This window comes from Zeus faber (assembly GCF_960531495.2).
Source record: "Zeus faber genome assembly, chromosome: 2".
Lineage (NCBI taxonomy): Eukaryota > Metazoa > Chordata > Actinopteri > Zeiformes > Zeidae > Zeus > Zeus faber.
Window position 1 is genome coordinate 45757191 of NC_137189.1, and position 16929 is coordinate 45774119.

General features: G+C 48.1%; 1 protein-coding gene across 1 annotated transcript in view; it reads left to right on the plus strand.

The window, feature by feature from the left end:
• The window catches only part of agap1 (ArfGAP with GTPase domain, ankyrin repeat and PH domain 1), a gene marked incomplete at its 5' end in the record, with an annotated part of 182890 nt that overhangs the window by 73898 nt on the left and 92063 nt on the right, over positions 1–16929 (plus strand). Inside the window, 3 exons of the mRNA XM_079996865.1 lie at positions 7408–7466; positions 8547–8634; positions 16512–16597. Of these exons, the coding sequence (XP_079852991.1) occupies positions 7408–7466; positions 8547–8634; positions 16512–16597 (233 nt within the window). The remainder of the gene's footprint in view (positions 1–7407; positions 7467–8546; positions 8635–16511; positions 16598–16929) is intronic.

Here is a 16929-nt window from a genome sequence, read left to right on the forward strand (position 1 = left end):
CTGAAGTCCAAGATCGACCTTAAAGAGACCAAAGACACCTTCAAAATGGGGACTGAAGTCCCCATTAGTACCTCAACCCTGCCCCGTGATTAAGACTGACTGACTTATTATGTGCTATGTGTTGAGTTTGAAAGGATGACTCTAGTATTCTCCTTAAAAACAACAGTACTTGGATGAAATCATCCCTTAAACCTTGTCACAGTAAAGAATGTGGAAGGTCCGTACAGATTTTTGTTCCCTGGCCCGCAGCCAGGGCAGAAGGGGCGCACAAGGGCAGCCCCCACGTCGCGGGAGTATTGACCTTATTTTGATTTTGCGGATGAAAGGGACAAGAATGCCGCGGTGCTGCAAAGGGGCCGCCTGTCAGGTTTCTTTCTACTTTCATTTTCTTCAGATACTTAAACTTTTTCGTTGCAGTTGAATTGCAAAAAAAACAAAACGTTATGTACATGTCGTACAAACTTGTTAGGCTATGTGCATTGAGCCCCTTGAGTCTATGTTTACTTGTGTCAAACACAGTCGTTGATGAAGGGCTGTAAAGGGGATACTGCATCTGTCATTCCTGTTATCATCCTGCAGCGTTACAGATTATGGGCTGTAGACTGGACTATGCAATGACTGTAGAGTCAATACATTCAATGGTAGGCGTGAAGTAGGCTACGCGCTCTCCCGGACAATATAATCTAACCAACATGCACAAGGAATCGCAAGAGGGTTTTTCTCATTTTTGGTAACGCAAAATGACTCTCACAAGTTACTTTTCTCAGTAGGTAACGCTGTAACATAACAAGTTACTTTTTAATAGCAGTAATCTTGTAATGTAATGAGGTACTTTTCAAGGGAACGTTACCCAACACTACTCGTCACACCCACCTCTCGCTCATATGCTCTGTACTTTATGGTAGGGTTCGGCAACTTGTGGCCCAGGGGGCCAGACCTGGTTTGGCGTGTGTGTGGCCCCCAAAGTTTTTCAGTCTGTGATGAATCTAGGACATTACATTGTGCAGAGACAAAGAATTGGTAATATTTGAATTTGAAGATAAATGTAAATTACTTGTATTAACAAATTTTTACAAGAGAACTCACTAAACTGGTTATCATTTAAGTCAAAAGTAAAAAGCAGGCGGAAAGCTTGTTCCCTTTGCGCCAATAAGTGCGACACTCATTTTAGCCGTCTGCAGAGGCTCGGTGGCGTTTCTGTCAACAACACCTGGCCGCCAGAGCCACATCGCTCTGGTTGCATCACCCAAGATTTTGAGAAACATTTTGGGCTCCGTCACAAACATAATTTGCCGGCTGTTTATAACCAGGAGCCCAGTCACCCAGGCTGTTGGCCTCTTATTCATCACACCCGCACCGTCTTTTTACCTCCCACTCGTTCTGTTTTACTCCGTCTCTTAGGGTTTCATGCAGTCTCTCTCTCTCTTGCTCAGCTGGGGATCCTGGGGGGGTTAAGATAAAAAATAAAAACCTCTCATTAGAGGGGATCTATTTACGGTCCTTTTTACGCAAGTTAATTTACGTCTCTGAGGTCCCCATTTTTTTTCTTTCTTTTTTTTAAGAGAGAAACGGTGCTGCTGTCTCCCTCTCTGGTGGTACACTCACATAGGCCCCCACTGCCCTATTTTACTGCATGTAGCATACTGTACTGCATACTGTATCACTGTTCTGGGTTACTGCATACTGCGCTGTATTACTGTGTTGTACTGTTGTATACTGTACTGTATATCTGCATACACACTTTATTCACATGCACTTTACTGCACATATCTGTATATACAAATAGCCTATCCCATATACATTAGTGTATTCCCTTTATTCTATCCCTATAAATTATATCCCTAAATCCCCCATAAGTCCGTTCCTTTATTTATTATATTATCCCCCTATTCTGTACCCCAACTCAGTAATACCCTTTTGACCCTTATTTATTTTTATTTTATTTTATTTATATTATTCTATTCACTAACTGCATTACGTTTTAAGAATCAGTTAGTTTCAGTTAGTTGCTAGGTAGGAATTAGGTTAGCTATTATGTTGGGTTTAGTAACTGTTGTGCATAATCTTCGGATGCGTTGCAAAGACATTTCACTGCATATACAGTATGTATGTATGTATGTGACAAATAAACCTCCTGAATCTTGGTGCCGACGGTGCTCATCTGGCACCCACGCGCTCGCGGTGCCCGCGGCATGCCAGCATCGGGAGCCTGTGATCGATTTATTTATTTATTGTTACTCCGTTTCCTTATGGACAAAACATGCACTATGTGTAATGGGGACACTTTCGCCTTCTGTGTGTGTGTGTGTGTGTGTGTGTGTGTGTGTGTGTGTGTGTGTGTGTGTGTGTGTGTGTGTGTGTGTGTGTGTGTGTGTGTGTGTGTGTGTGTGTGTGTGTGTGTGTGTGTGTGGTGAAACCTTACCTCTTTTTGACTTCTGAGTGCCATTGTATGTTTCCGTGAACTCCAAAGACACAGTGGGTGTGTGGTATTATATGTCCTAAGGCATGTCCTCTGTTTCCGCTCTTCTGTGTGTGTGTGTGTGTGTGTGTGTGTGTGTGTGTGTGTGTGTGTGTGTGTGTGTGTTCATGACCCGTGATCCTTAGTGGAACGCGGTAATGAACGTGTTCGCTCAAGCCGTGGTGTCGCTAACCGGCCGTGAAGCTTGTTGTGAAGTTGCATTCTGGGTCGGGGCGAGCGACTCGTTCTCCGCCCTGCTTCAGGCCCGTTCTGTCGGGTCGGCTGCGTTTTGATGTGAAAATCATGCTACGCACACGCACACGCACACGCACACACACACACACACACACACACTAGTGGTGTAACGGAATGTAGCTGATCCGTGATCTGCAGCATCGCACCCCCCCACGGTTTGGCACACGCGGGGAAATTTAAAACGACTGATCAAAATGTGCAAAATGTAACTACCATTGCGAAACACAGTTTTACTGCCGCTGTTTCTTTTTAAAGTCATAATTCCATGAATCTGGATGCAGAGTTTCAGTGAAATAAGGATTCTGGACAGATGCTGTGTTTTACTCTGAAGCACAGGGATTGGTTCATGGAGGTGTCACGATTCCGATTCCAAATCAAAGGAAACGGATGGAAATGAGCGTTCGGGTTCATCAATCGCAATCGCGTCCGCCATTCCCCCCCCCCCCCGTGTCCCGTGGGTCATACTGTCCAACATAGACGTGTGCACCGATTCGATAAAATATGATATATTTTACAATGTGTCCACTTGAGAGGGCAGAACGGAGACGGCAGCTTGTGAGAAGTGCCGGTAGGCGCCAATGCACACTCCACAAGAGCAGTTTACGTTATGGCTGTGATTTGGATTGTGATATCAAAGATGATGTTGTTAAACAGAACACGATTCTGTGATATGATGAGTGGAATTGGGGGGGGGGGGGAGTCCGATGAGAGAAGAATGTACAGAGCGAAGCGGAGAGAAGCACTTATTGTAGCATTGAAACGTTTGTCCGGCTCGCACGGCTCCCAAGCATTTATTTTATCTGCGAAACTGTATGAAATATTTTGTTTATATTCATCCCACCACAAAAAAAAACTAAAACTATTTATAATGATTTAATGTGACTGGACTCAAAGTTACTTATTGAAAAACAAGTGTTGACTCGTTCGGGTTAGTGCTGGGAAAAATACCCACGGTTTACACAGAGTTGAATTTCGAGTTGTTTTCATTTAAGGCCGTGGGCAAAAGTTCCTTTCTTTAAGTGTTTTACAAAATAAATGGAGAGCAAAGTTATATTTGTCTCCCTTTTTTTGGGGGGTGGGTTGCTGTTCCGATCCGTGACTCAAAACCGTGATACGATCCCAACCTTGGGTTTTGTGATCCGCTGCGCCCCTAGCACACACGAAAATAAACTGTAAATACTCACACATGCCTCATTCTCTCTCTCTCTCTCTCTCTCTCTCTCTCTCTCTCTCTCTCTCTCTCTCTCTCTCTCTGTCCCTCTTTCCCTCTTTCTTCTCCATCACTTCCTCTACTTCCTCTTCCTTTTTTTAGCCTTCATTTTTAACTCTTCTCTTTCCTTGCTCTGTCTTCAGGGCCCCCTCTCTCTCTCTCGGTCTCTGTCTCTCTCGGTCTTTGTCTCTCTCTCTCTCTCTCTCTCTCTCGTCCCATCGTCTGCTTTAACATGAAGCAGACACTCTAAGTCGTCTGTCTTATCTGTCCACCGTCTCGAGGGAAGGGACACCTTCCCACACAAACATGTCAATCACAATACTGGTGTGTGTGTGTGTGTGTGTGTGTGTGTGTGTGTGTGTGTGTGTGTGTGTGTGTGTGTGTGTGTGTGTGTGTGTGTGTTTGAGTCACTACTTCACACTGCTGACTGGCTGCTTCCCTTTCCTATGCATAACGGGGTGTGTGTGTGTGTGTGTGTGTTGACTGATTAATAGAGTTCAGGTGTGCGGCCCCCACATTCCCAGACATGTTTTTTTTTTTTTTTTTATACCCAGAAGCCTTGACCCCCACCTTCCCAACCTTGCTGACTCAAGTTTATTATTCCGGCGGTTTTGGTGAGGGTCATTCTCCGTATGGGCCAGTGTGTCAAGCGAGGCACCAACGCTGCCGGGGTCACAGGTTTGATTCCCTGTGCGGCTTCGTAGGTAGTGGAGCGTTCATTACTAACGTATGAAATTGTATTTTGGTTGATTTCCCCCCGTTGCGACAGCGGATAATATAATACACATGGGAATGAGCTGGCCCCTGACTGATCAACCCACTGCCAATGTAGAGAGGAAGGAAACGGAGTAAAATAGAATAGAAATAAAGTTAGCATCGGGCTACGCTCCGTTAGCCGTTAGCCCTCGCGCCCGGCTCCTGGGCGATCAGAGGCCGAGCGGTGGTCGGACCTTGCTGGCTGGTTCTGCTGGGACCTGGCAGGGTGGAACTGGAGGTTGTCTGAAAACAGGAAGCAGCTGAAACAACATCCTGCCCGACAGAGAGATGGAGAGAGGGGTTGGGGATGGTGGGCTCCAACTGGATACAGCGGCCATTTGTAAGATAGCCCGCACCGCTCTCCCCCCCATCAATACCCACCCTGTGTGGCTCTCCACCAATAGGAACGCTGCAACAGGGATTCTTTCCAGTGACCTTCCAAGTCACTCTAAAATCCATCAACTACCCTGGAGTCGGTTGTTGTCATGTCAACAAATGACAGATCTATGGCAAAATTAGTCTGTTTTTTCTTTTGGCAAAGACCTTTTTTTTTTTTTTTGCATGGCGAGACTAAATTGTCTAGATAACTGCGACTGCAAAAGATTTATGGTGCTGAGAAGAGGTTTAAAATATTCTGCATTTATTTCTTGTGTCTCTCTCCCCCTCTCTCTCTCGGGTCGCTGTCTGTCTGCGGGCGTGACACAGATTGGTGCTGATGAATTAGTAAAGCTAAAAGGAGGACCTAAATGGAGCCAGCGTGTAGCTCCGTGGTGCCAGGCCTGCATGGCCCACTGACCTACTTAGCCAGCAGACTGAGGTGTCCAGTTTGTGTGTGTGTGTGTGTGTGTGTGTGTGTGTGTGTGTGTGTGTCTGAGACCCTTAAAAGCGTCTTGAGATGGAAGTGTGTTCTCTGGACATTCAACAAAGGGATGAGCTGTGTGTGTGTGTGTGTGTGTGTGTGTGTGTGTGTGTGTGTGTGTGTGTGTGTGTGTGTGTGTGTGTGTGTGTGTGTGTGTGTGTGTGTGTGTGTGTGTGTGTGTGTGTGTGTGTGTGTGTGTGCAAGCAAGCAAGCAAGCTACTACCGCAGACCTGTGAATCATTTTCAGGAACCAATGTATATATTTGTGTGTGTGTATATACATATATAGGTGCAGAGCAGTCTTTGGGTATGAATCATGGTCCGAAGATGTGTGTATTATTTTGTCCAGTGACACACAGACACTCAGATGCATTTGTTCCAGACGTACAGTAATGGAAGTCACAATCATAAAGGCTAGGCTAAAATAACACCGTGGGCTGCCCACTGAGTCCTTTCAGCAGTGACGGTCTACCACGGCGGGGTTTTTATTAAAGGATAACACAACAGCAACATAAAGAATAAACAACTGTAGACTGGAACTCTGTAGGCAACGATCCGGCCGTAGGCTGTGCTCTCTGCACTGCGCTTCTCCCCCCTTCACTGCAAGACAAACAGCACATAAGAAAACGCCCCGCTGAGTCGGACCAATCGGCATCAGTGGGACTGATCAGGCCGACTCGGTAGGGCTGCGCCGGGGCGCGCTCTAACCTGCAGACCGTGGCTTAACCGCAGGCCCCTCATCCGTCGCAAACACCATGGCTGTGTGCTTGCATGTCCTCTGTGTGTGTGTGTGTGTGTTTTTGTGTGTGTGTGAGCCAGAGCGGTGGGCAGCAGGTCTAGAAGGTCACGGGAAATGAGGCGAGTAACAGAGTGTCTACAAGACCCGATAGGCTAGTCCTTCCGCACACACTCGCACACGGTCGTGTACACTCAAGTGTGGATGCCGACACTTCAACTGATACAACAGACGAAAGCAACACCGGCAGACCCAGGCGCCAGCTGTTGACGCTGAGGGTTAGGGTTGGCTGTGCTAGCGGACGCTATCAGATCTCCAGACTCCTGGGCACATTACTACACATAACTACACACCTGCGCCTCTGATTGGCTCCCGTGCTGTAGCCCCCGCTCCCCCAATATTGTGTTGTGCACATGAAATCGTGTTCTGAGCAGTGCCAAAAATTTACAATTTCTGCCTTTAAAATGATGAAATAATTCTCGGTAATCTCATTTGGTGAGTGGTGTTTTGAGCAGTGGGCCATTAAGGATGCCTGTTTAATGCTACAGTGCTCCCAGCGTCGCTAAATCCCTCGTTATGCGCTTAACTTGGCTGCCGCATACACACACACACACACATTCTAGAGTAAGCCTCGCTGTCAGTCAAACGTCAGCTCTAACAAGACCCGTTCTACCACCTTCACTTCCCCTCCCCCACCATCCCACCATCCCCACCTTCCTCCGCATCCATCGAAACCCCCTTTCAGTCTACCCCACGCCTCTCCTCACGTCAGCGTTTCCATACGCTCATTCATTTTTGGTTGTCATTATTTCTCTTTCTCCCTCCATCCCTTTTGTGGTTCTTTTTTTGTCCTTATGCCCCTCTCCTTTCCCACCCTTTTGTCTCTGTCTGTTTTGGGTCAGACCACATGCGCCTCCTGCCAAGGAGTGGATTAGGTCCCTTGTTGCCTGCACAATTGAAAGGTTGTCAGGCATCAGAGTGTGTGTGTGTTTGTGTGTGTGTGTGTGTGTGTGTGTGTGTGTGTGTGTTGTGATCACAGTTATCTGATCTTGTCTTTTTTTTCTCTCTCTCTCTCTCTCTCTCTCTCTCTCTCTCTCTCTCTCTCTCTCTCTCTCTCTCCCTCTTTGCTACAGATGCCTTTGTAAACAGCCAGGAGTGGACCCTGAGTCGAACCGTACCAGAGCTCAAAGTGGTCAGTTCCCCGCTTCCGCAGACGAACACGCACACGCGATTAAATAGGCAAAAGACGGGACGCGTAAGCGACTGTGAGGTTGTGACGGCGGAGGCGTACTTAAAAGGGGGGGGGGGGGGGGAACCCAAAAGAAAACGTGGGAACCACCGGAGAACCTGTCCCAGAATACTCAATTATAGGGGGCGCGGGGTGGTTTCTGTGGCACCTCCGTGCTCCCCCATCGCGGAGAGCCCTCCCTCCCGTTCATATTCGCATTGAACAGGACAAGCGGCAAAATTCTGGGTCGGGGTACAGCCCGAGAAATAATGAATAATAACCGGACACACACAAAATAAATCCCCCCTATGGTCTATCGCCCCCCCCCCCCCCCCCCCCCCCCCGGCACGCGGTGACAAAGCCGAAGTGACGAGCGGCAGCGGGTTCAGTGGAGCAGCCGAAATGTTTTTCCGGAAGTCCTTGAACATAGCATGGAATACAGTCAATATATATGTATTATTTGCGGTGACGACGGTAATGAGCTCAATACTGCGGTATTGCAGTAACGCCGTTATCGTCACAGCCCGTAGGGCATCTATTTCAAGAGCAAGTCGCCGGAAACATTAAAAAAAAAAAAAAACCCAGTGAAACAATTACGGCGGCGGTGTAAGAGGCAGGAATGCGACGGCGAGAGGAGTCCGCTGCGGCTTTGGTGTATTTAAAAGGAACCCCAAAAAAAAAAACGAAGGCACGCGAGTGCCTTCGGACCGGCTGCCGACGAGGGGAAGACGGGCACCTGCACCGAAAACACAGGAAGGACCCGTATCACTGCCTCGTTTTGTTTCATCTCTTGTCCCGAACGCGTCTCTTCGGTGGTTCCACCTCTTTTAAAGTACGCCTCTGCAGTAAGCCGTGTTTCCCCACGTCCAGCTGTAGGTACCGTGTACATTTTATAAGCCCTGGCGCCTCATGTCGGCATTACAGTTTTCCTTTTTTTTTTTTTTTTTTTTCCTCAATCGAGTCAAACAATTTCCAAGTCGCTGGTGACAAACCTCCTCCTCCTCCTCCTCCTCCTCCTCCTCTTGTCGCTTCCACCTGACGCAGGGCATCGTGGGTAACCTGGCCAGCGGCAAGTCAGCGCTGGTCCACAGATACCTGACCGGAACATACGTCCAGGAAGAATCTCCTGAAGGTAAGACACACCTATCTGTCTGTCTCTCCAGTTCCCTCTCGTTGTCTTACTATCTGCGTGTACTGTGTCTACCTACCTTTTTTTTTCATTATTATTATTTTTTTTTATCTTTGTTTTTGTCCGTCCCCCAATCGATGGCTCTTTCTATCCCGACCTGTCTGTCTGTAGCCTGGTCTGTCCTCCCCGTCTGTCTCCGGAGTCCGTCTTTTGTTTTTGTTTCCCCCTCCGTCTATTTGTCTTCTTATCTGTCTCTCTGGCCCCTTTCCCTTCTTTCTATCCTTCCATCAGTTTATTCTTCATCTCCCTCTCTCTCTCTCTCTCTCTCTCTCTCTCTCTCTCTCTCTCTCTCTCTGGTCCTCTCCCTCTCCTTTCCTTCTCTATCTATAAGGTATATGTATCTCTTTATCATTCCTGTGAGTCTTTCCGTCTTCCTCGCTTTGACATTTTTCCTCCACCTCTCTTTCTCCCAGGAGAGAGAATCTAGCTGGGGCTCAGAGCGGTCGCGGATAAAACAGAAAATGTAAAAAGAAAAAAAGGAATGCTAGCTGTTGTCCTGCTGCCAAACCCCGTCCAGATTGAGCTCACGTCTCACATCGCTCAGATTAGGCACAACAACATGAGTAAAAGTAGCTTAGGCCCAAAACAAGAAGGGCAAATCTGACTGAGGCTGGACGTAAAGCCAGGCTCGCTGCGCAGTGGGTTAACAGCTTCAGATGTGGTTACCCCACACGCACACGCACACACACACACACACGCACACGCACACGCAGAAGCACACACACGCACACACATGCAGAAGCACACGCACACACACACAGAAACACAAACACACGCAGAAGCACACGCACACACACACACAAACACACATAGAAACACACACACATACCTGGAAACACACACAAACCCAGAAACACACACACACACACACACACAAACACAGAAACACGCACATGCAGAAACACACATACAGAAACACGCACACACACACAAACACACACACACATAGAAACACACACACACACGCAGAAGCACATACACACAGAAACCCACACACACACACATAGAAACACACACACATACCTGGAAACACACACAAACCCAGAAACACACAAACACAGAAACACACACACAGAAGCACATACATACAGAAACAGAAACACACACATACAGAAACACACACACACACACACACACACACAAACACAGAAACACACACACACAGAAACACACACATACAGAAACACGCGCACACACACACACACGCACACGCGCATTGTAGCCTGTGGTCTCTCCTCAAGCTGAACCCCCAGGAATTCTCTCTCTTGGTCTCTCTCTTCTGCTCTCCCCTATTTACTTAGTTTTTGTTTTTTTGTTCTTTTTCACTTCCCTTCTTTTCTTTCCTCTGTCTACTCATCTCCTCTTCCTCTTCTTTTCTTCCCCTTGTTTTTTTTTTTTCCTCTGCCCTTTGCCCGTCCTCTCTCTCGGCCGTTATTATTCAATGCATTACTCACTCAATGCCCACAGCTTTTGATTCCAGTTATTATTTTTTTCTAAATTTTTTCCTTTAAATACTTAGTTTAAGGTTAAGTACTACGTTAAAATAAACAAAAACATCTCTGCCTGGCTTTAAAATACAACGTTTTCAAACAAAAACGGAATCAATGGACAACCAAACCTGAGCCAACATTTTCATGGAAAATCCTTTTATCGGGAACATTTTTTTTTTTTTAAAGTAGAGGTTTGGAAATTGAGGCAAAGCGACAGCAAAGCAAGTTCACTATCAAGTCCACGTTGGTGCAAAATAATACAAATAAAAAAAGCGATTTGGTGCAGAGCCAATCATTTTGTCCCGGCTTACCCCCTACCTAGATGGTCTTAATTCTTTTTCCCCTGGATTTCATCCCGTGCTTCTGGGTGCATGGCGGTGGCGGAGGTCCCGTGGTTCCCTCCGCAGGCTGGAAACTCTGACTCGTCCGCAGATAACGCTTCCTCTGTGACCGTCGGAAGCAGCTCTCCCCGCTGACGCCCCGAGGAGACGCTGGTGGTACTCCTCGTCCCGTAATGAAGCGTTCGGGGGAGGCCTCCTCTGCGTTGCCAGTGCACCCACCCGCACCACCCGCGCCGCAGGGAAGGACCCGCTCACCCACGAGCTCCAGTGGCTCGGCTCCCACGCTCGGCTAACTGTGATCTGCAAGCGATGAAGGAGAGGTCATTGAGAGGCCGGGTTGGGCCGTTCCTATGAAGGGAGGAACGAGGCTTTTCACCGGTGCGGTCGCGGCAAAGCCCCTCACCCGGCGTTGCCTGTCTAACACCGTCCGCACCTCTGTCCTCCGGATTCTGTGGGGTCGATCGGGTGTTTCGCCGCTTTCAAGCGTCCGGAGAAGTTGTGGGACGGAGCGCCGCGCCTGGACGAGGGGCTCTGCTCGTCTGAGAGTCACAGTTATTTAATCTCCTGCCCCGAGACTCATTAACCCCTGCTCCCCCTGCCTGTTGGAACTCATCAAATGTAGTTGGTCTGGAGTTAAAACCCCGCTGCCACTCGCGGCTCCTTAATCCTCTAAGTCCCATGGGTGAAGGATGGGGGACGAGGGAGCGCTCCCAGAACAGGCTTTCATCTCAAAGTAGAGCGGCCTTTTGTTCGTATTTTTTTATTTATTTTTTGCCGCACATCTCCTTAAAGGGGTTCATATACTTGCCGTATATGAACACAATTGAATGTCCTCGAAATACTTTTTTCTGTAAGTCGCCCGTCAAACAGATCAGGGGGAAACAAAAAGTAGGTCGCTCACGTTTTATTTCATTATGTTTACTTATACACTAATACACCAACATCCAAAGTAATTACGGCTGTATGAAACTACTGCTCCGAGACATGTGAGAGAACCCTCTAGAAGTGACAAGAGAGACTCTGAAGGGCAGCTGGTTATGAGGTGGGCCACCGGTGGAGGGGCCAATTCTTAAAAACAATTAATAATAATAAAAAAATAACAAAACAACAAGCAGCGAAGTCCCCCGCTGCTGTCGGCTTTGTTTTGCACCGAGAAACGCCTCCCATCACACTTGAGCGTCGGGACAAGCCGAAACCACCCCCGGTCCCAGGCGGCCGGCAGGCTGTTTCTCCCTCACCGCGCGTCCTCAATTGCGCGGTGACTCTGCCAACGTCAACACCGCGCGGTATTCCGTTCCACTCGGCTGCACCGCTGCCCCAGCCGGCCCGAGCCTTTCGCTGGAGGACTTGGCAGGGACGCCCAGTAGGGAAGTAGCAGCTCCCCACCAATAAATGGAAAAACAAAACAACAAAAAAACACTTTGAAATAATTGTTGAGAGAGAGAGAGCGAGAGAGAGAGCGAGCGAGCGCCCTTGTTGTCGTCAAAGCCCTGATATCTAAATATCTCCCGCCTTGCCCGTGTTGCCACAACCGTTGATTGCGAAGCGGAGCGTCGTGGGTCGGTTCGCTGAAGCGGCCTCGCAACTGCGTGGGGGGACAACACTGACCGGCACTATTCAGAGGCTGCGTCCGGAGCCCGAGCGGGTGGAGCAGGGGCCCCCTCCTTGTTTTTTAAATTTATCAAATTTATTTATTATTTTTTTTAATGAATGGGTAGGTGGAGTCTGGGCAAACCGGGGAAAGTCCGAGCCAAGTTAAAATGCTGTTTGGAAAACATGCGTGTACGTGGGCCCTGTGCCCGGTCTCAGCTGTGTGACGTCGGGTCGGAATCCGCTTTCGCCAAAAAGCAGGGGCCGCGGTGGCCTTTTCCAGCGGGCGTGTGGGCGCTAGTGACCTCGTTGGTCGCGCCTTTCCCATTCGGATGGTCTTATCTCTGCGTTTCTGCCAATCTCCCGGCCCCCCCGGCTTCAACTGGGACCCTTCGCCGGGAGTCTGACGCTGGGCGAGGACGGCGGCACTGTTTCCATGAGGAGCTCCCCTCCCCTCCCCCCAGGAAAAAAGCGCATGAAACTGGTGAGAGAAGAAAAACAACAAGATGATGTCTCTTTTTGTAAAGTAAACAAAGGAAACCAAACCGAGCCGGTCAGGACCGCAGTCCAGCCCAGCTAATCCCCCCCACCTCCTCCCCTCCGAGCATGGGAAGGACTTTGGTTGATGGGATTATGGGATGGCGTTCGGGATCCGCATTCCCCAGATCCTGGGGAAGGTGAATAGGTTGGAGGAACTGAATCAGAATAAAGTGGAGTTTCTTTGAACATTTTCATCAAACGTGGAGCTCAGGGATGAAATAAACAAAGTAACTGTTGTAAAATAGGTACATGAATAAATAGTCTGTAAAAGGTGGTACAGGGAATGAAATGTAATGAGGAAAAAGTAGTAAAATAGCCTTTTTTTTCTTTCTCTCGCTCTCCCTACCTGTTATTTCCTCTCTCCAATTCTTTGTCTATTTTTATTTTTTCCCTTTGTCCCCATAAACTTTTACACTCCCTTCCCCTCTCCCCTGTTCTCTCTTCCTCTCCTCTCTTCTCCCTCTTTTGTTCCCATAAACTTTTGAACTTGCGTCTCCCTTTTCTCTCTCTCTCTCTCTTTCTCTCTCTCCTTCTTTCCCTCCCATCTTTCTCCCTGTCTCTCTCTCTCTCTCTCTGGAGCTGCGGGCTGGTGGTTTTTTTTTTACTGTGCATGTATAACTGGGGCTGCATCTTTGATTTGCTCTCTCTCTCTCTCTCTCTGTCTTTTTTTTTTTTTCTCTTGGCTGCATCTCTAAACTAGCTGACGTGGACGCAGGTAACTATCCTCACTCTAACGGTTTATCTTTTTCTTTCTTACCCCCCTCATTTCCTTCCATTGATCCGTCCTTCCACCCCTCGCGGTGCTGGCGGTCCGGGGGCCACCTCGGCTCTGACACAGCAGCATCTTGAACAAGACCTCCGGTTTTGCACCCAAATCAACCATCTCTAGCTCTGTGGCTGGCCTTAACCTTTGACCTGCCAAAACCAAGCCAAAACAATGTCTCCTTTGGAGATGAATAGAGTAACATATGATTATTATTATTATTATTATGACTTATTTTGGCAAACTCCGCTGTGAACATTAGCATCGCTAGAAGTGTTAATGGGGATTCAATGGGCCCCTGATCTGATTGCGGGGCCGTTAATGGTGCGGAACCAGAGGATTGTGACTCGCTGCTGCTCTAGACCATTAGGGTTTAGCTTGTAAAGCTTATCCTAGCCTAACCTAGAGTCCTGTCTTATGTCGCGGTGAGTCTTTTCCGTCCATGTCCATGTTTTCATCTGTTCATCAAGTTATTATCGTTTTTGCCAACACAGCACGCGGCACAGACACACACACACACACACACACACACACACACACACACTGAACGGTGTCCAGCAGAGCACGTGGGACGAGTCAATGGAGATGTCCGCTCTGCACGTCCAACTTTCCATGATTAAAAGAGTCGGAGGGAAGGGGTTCGCCTCAACAGAGGCGTACGTAAGAGCGTAGCCCACTCGGACGCTCTCAAACCTTCCGTTTCTGACTTAGTGCAAACAGCGCGTTTTAAATACGGGGCGCCTACGCCGCTTGTGGTCTTCAACTCGCGCGCGCGCCCGATTTATAAGCAGCAAACACGGCGGCCTCCGACGGGTGACGAAGAATTGCACGTTGAAGAGAGAGTCAATCTGAATGGAGAATCCCATTTTTAATGAGTTGTACACGTGCTTATACGTTCTTACATGACGTCCCACTGGCGCCGGTGCTTTGGTGCGAAGAATGCTACTCACAGGTGATTTATCTACCTGGGCGAAAAAGGCTATTTTGCCGAAAATATCCTTGTTCAATGTTGAACGAACACATCTCTGCTCACGCTCCTGGTTTCTACACACACACTCGCGGGCGCGCGTGCAGACACACACACGCACACACACACACACACACACACACACTCTGCTGACTGAGCGTTGGCCCCCGGCAGAGCGCTGCATAACGCCATCTGCTTCACTGCGGCAACAGCGAGGTGATGTTTCCACTGCAAAGCACTCCCCCGCCTACCGTAACCGTCGGAAACCACAAGGCTTCATTATCGGAGGGGAACGACGACAGTCGAGAAGTCGTGTTCGGTCACCCTCGTCATCACGATCAACCAATTTACTCAAATTGCTGGAATTGGAACTCGATGTCTATTGAGACGTATCTCGATACCTTCGCACTTGTCTGGGTGTGTGTTTTTAGAATAGCCTATGACGATTGATTTTGGGAACTGAAAGGATCCTTGAATGCCCTTTAACTGGGCGGCTGGCGCGAAGGTGTCGTCGGAACCAAAAATAGGCCGGGAACCGGTGGTCCAGCACGGAACGGGAAAGCTGTCGGTCCATTCCCGTATTTGGTCCTCCATCTTGGGAGTGTTTTGAGTGGAAACAGACGCCGATTTCATCCGCCAAGCTCCGTCCAGTTATCTGGAGGCATTCCCCTTCTAGGTGTGTGTGTGTGTGTGTGTGTGTGTGTGTGTGTGTGTGTGTGTGTGTGTGTGTGTGTGTGTGTGTGTGTGTGTGTGTGTGTGTGTGTGGGGCTGATGATCCAAAACATTTCTCTCTCACACACACACAGTGTGGTTCTGATTTAGTGGCCGTGTTGCTGCCAGATATAAATGCAAACATTTGTGAAACATTCGTATAAGCTGTGTAGAGTTAATTAAGATTGTGAAAAATATTAATTAAAAAAAAAAAAAAAAAAAGGTTTATCTTGCTAACGTATCACACGAAATAAACGGCAATGCCAAATTAAAACACTTTTAGGGAAGGTGTACAAAAAGAAAATCATTGAACTAAAATAGGTTTGGTGTTTGGTATCCACACACACATGATGGACAGTTTTCCCGATAAGCAGTTGTTTAAAATGCGTATTTTCACTATTTAACCGCACAAAGAGCAATGTCATAGCGTATACGCGTTTAATTTGTTTCGAAACGTGTAGAAATGTTTTGTTTTTGCTTTCTGAACCAATATTTGCAGCAGGAGCAAACACCTCCTTGGTTCCTTTCCCAGATTTCCCAGTCATACATACAGCCCAACATCTGCTTTGTTCGCTCATCCAAACCTCCTAAAATTAACTCTGCAATGTTGTCGGAATACTTAGGAGAGAGAGAGAGAGAGAGAGAGAGAGAGAGAGAGAGAGAGAGAGAGAGAGAGAGAGAGAGAGAGAGAGAGAGAGAGAGAGAGAGAGAGAGAGAGAGAGAGAGAGAGAGAGAGAGAGAGAGAGGTATAGCAGCCCATCATGAGCGCTCAATACATAATGGAAGTTACAGTCGTAGAGAGCGATACGTTGTGTGGAAGTGACAGCTGTAGCATTCTATCTGTGTGTGTGTGTGTGTGTGTGTGTGTGACAACTTGGTCATTGTCTCGGACACGCTGGAATAGCTTGGTATGCATATGACACACACACACACACATTCCCCTGTCATCTCCATGTGTGGTTTACCTGTAGAGCCGCATTCCTCGTATTCACCTGTCATCACCGTTACTCTGTGTGTGTGTGTGTGTGTGTGTGTGTGTGTGTGTGTGTGTGTGTGTGTGTGTGTGTGTGTGTGTGTGTGTGCGCGCTTGCGTGTGCGTGCGTGCGAGCGAGCGTGCGCGCTCCACATGTCTTCAATCAAATTCACAATTGTTCTGTGCAAATCCTGCCGCCGCCGCCGCCAATCAGACCACCGGAATCCACGGGCACCTGTATTCGATTTTGTTTTTCTATTCTATTTTTTATGTTTTTGTCGTTTACTGATTTTGTTCCATCCCAAAAATGCCCGCCGCCACCCCCGCCGAGAGGCGCGCCAGCTCGGCACCGGGCGCTTTCCACGTTGGTGTGAGCAGGGTAAACGCGGGTGTAGCTAGAGTTTGGATCCCTAAATGGAATTCTTCTCCTCTCCTCTTCCCCCAGGGGGTCGTTTTAAGAAGGAGATTGTGGTGGAAGGCCAGAGTCACCTCCTTCTCATCAGGGACGAAGGGGGCCCCCCAGAGGCCCAGGTGAGTACCGCGCCCCAAACCCCGCTCGGATCCCCAATTTAATAGCGAACCCAGGGGCCCATAACTAAGCCGTTAAACCACGTTGTTTTAACAAGACCCCGAGTCTGGATCCCATTTTTAACCCCCACCCCACTTGATATACAGCTCAGTCGTCTGGAAAAGAGGATAACATTTTTTTATTCATATTTTATTTATTTTATTTTTTTACCGGCTCCTTGAGGTGCTTGAATTTTGTCCTCGGAAATTTAAGTGCCAGAATACCTTGAGAAAAGCCCCTTCCGGGCTGAAGTGCATGGGGGGAAAAAAAGTGATCATTGAGACCATGTGATATT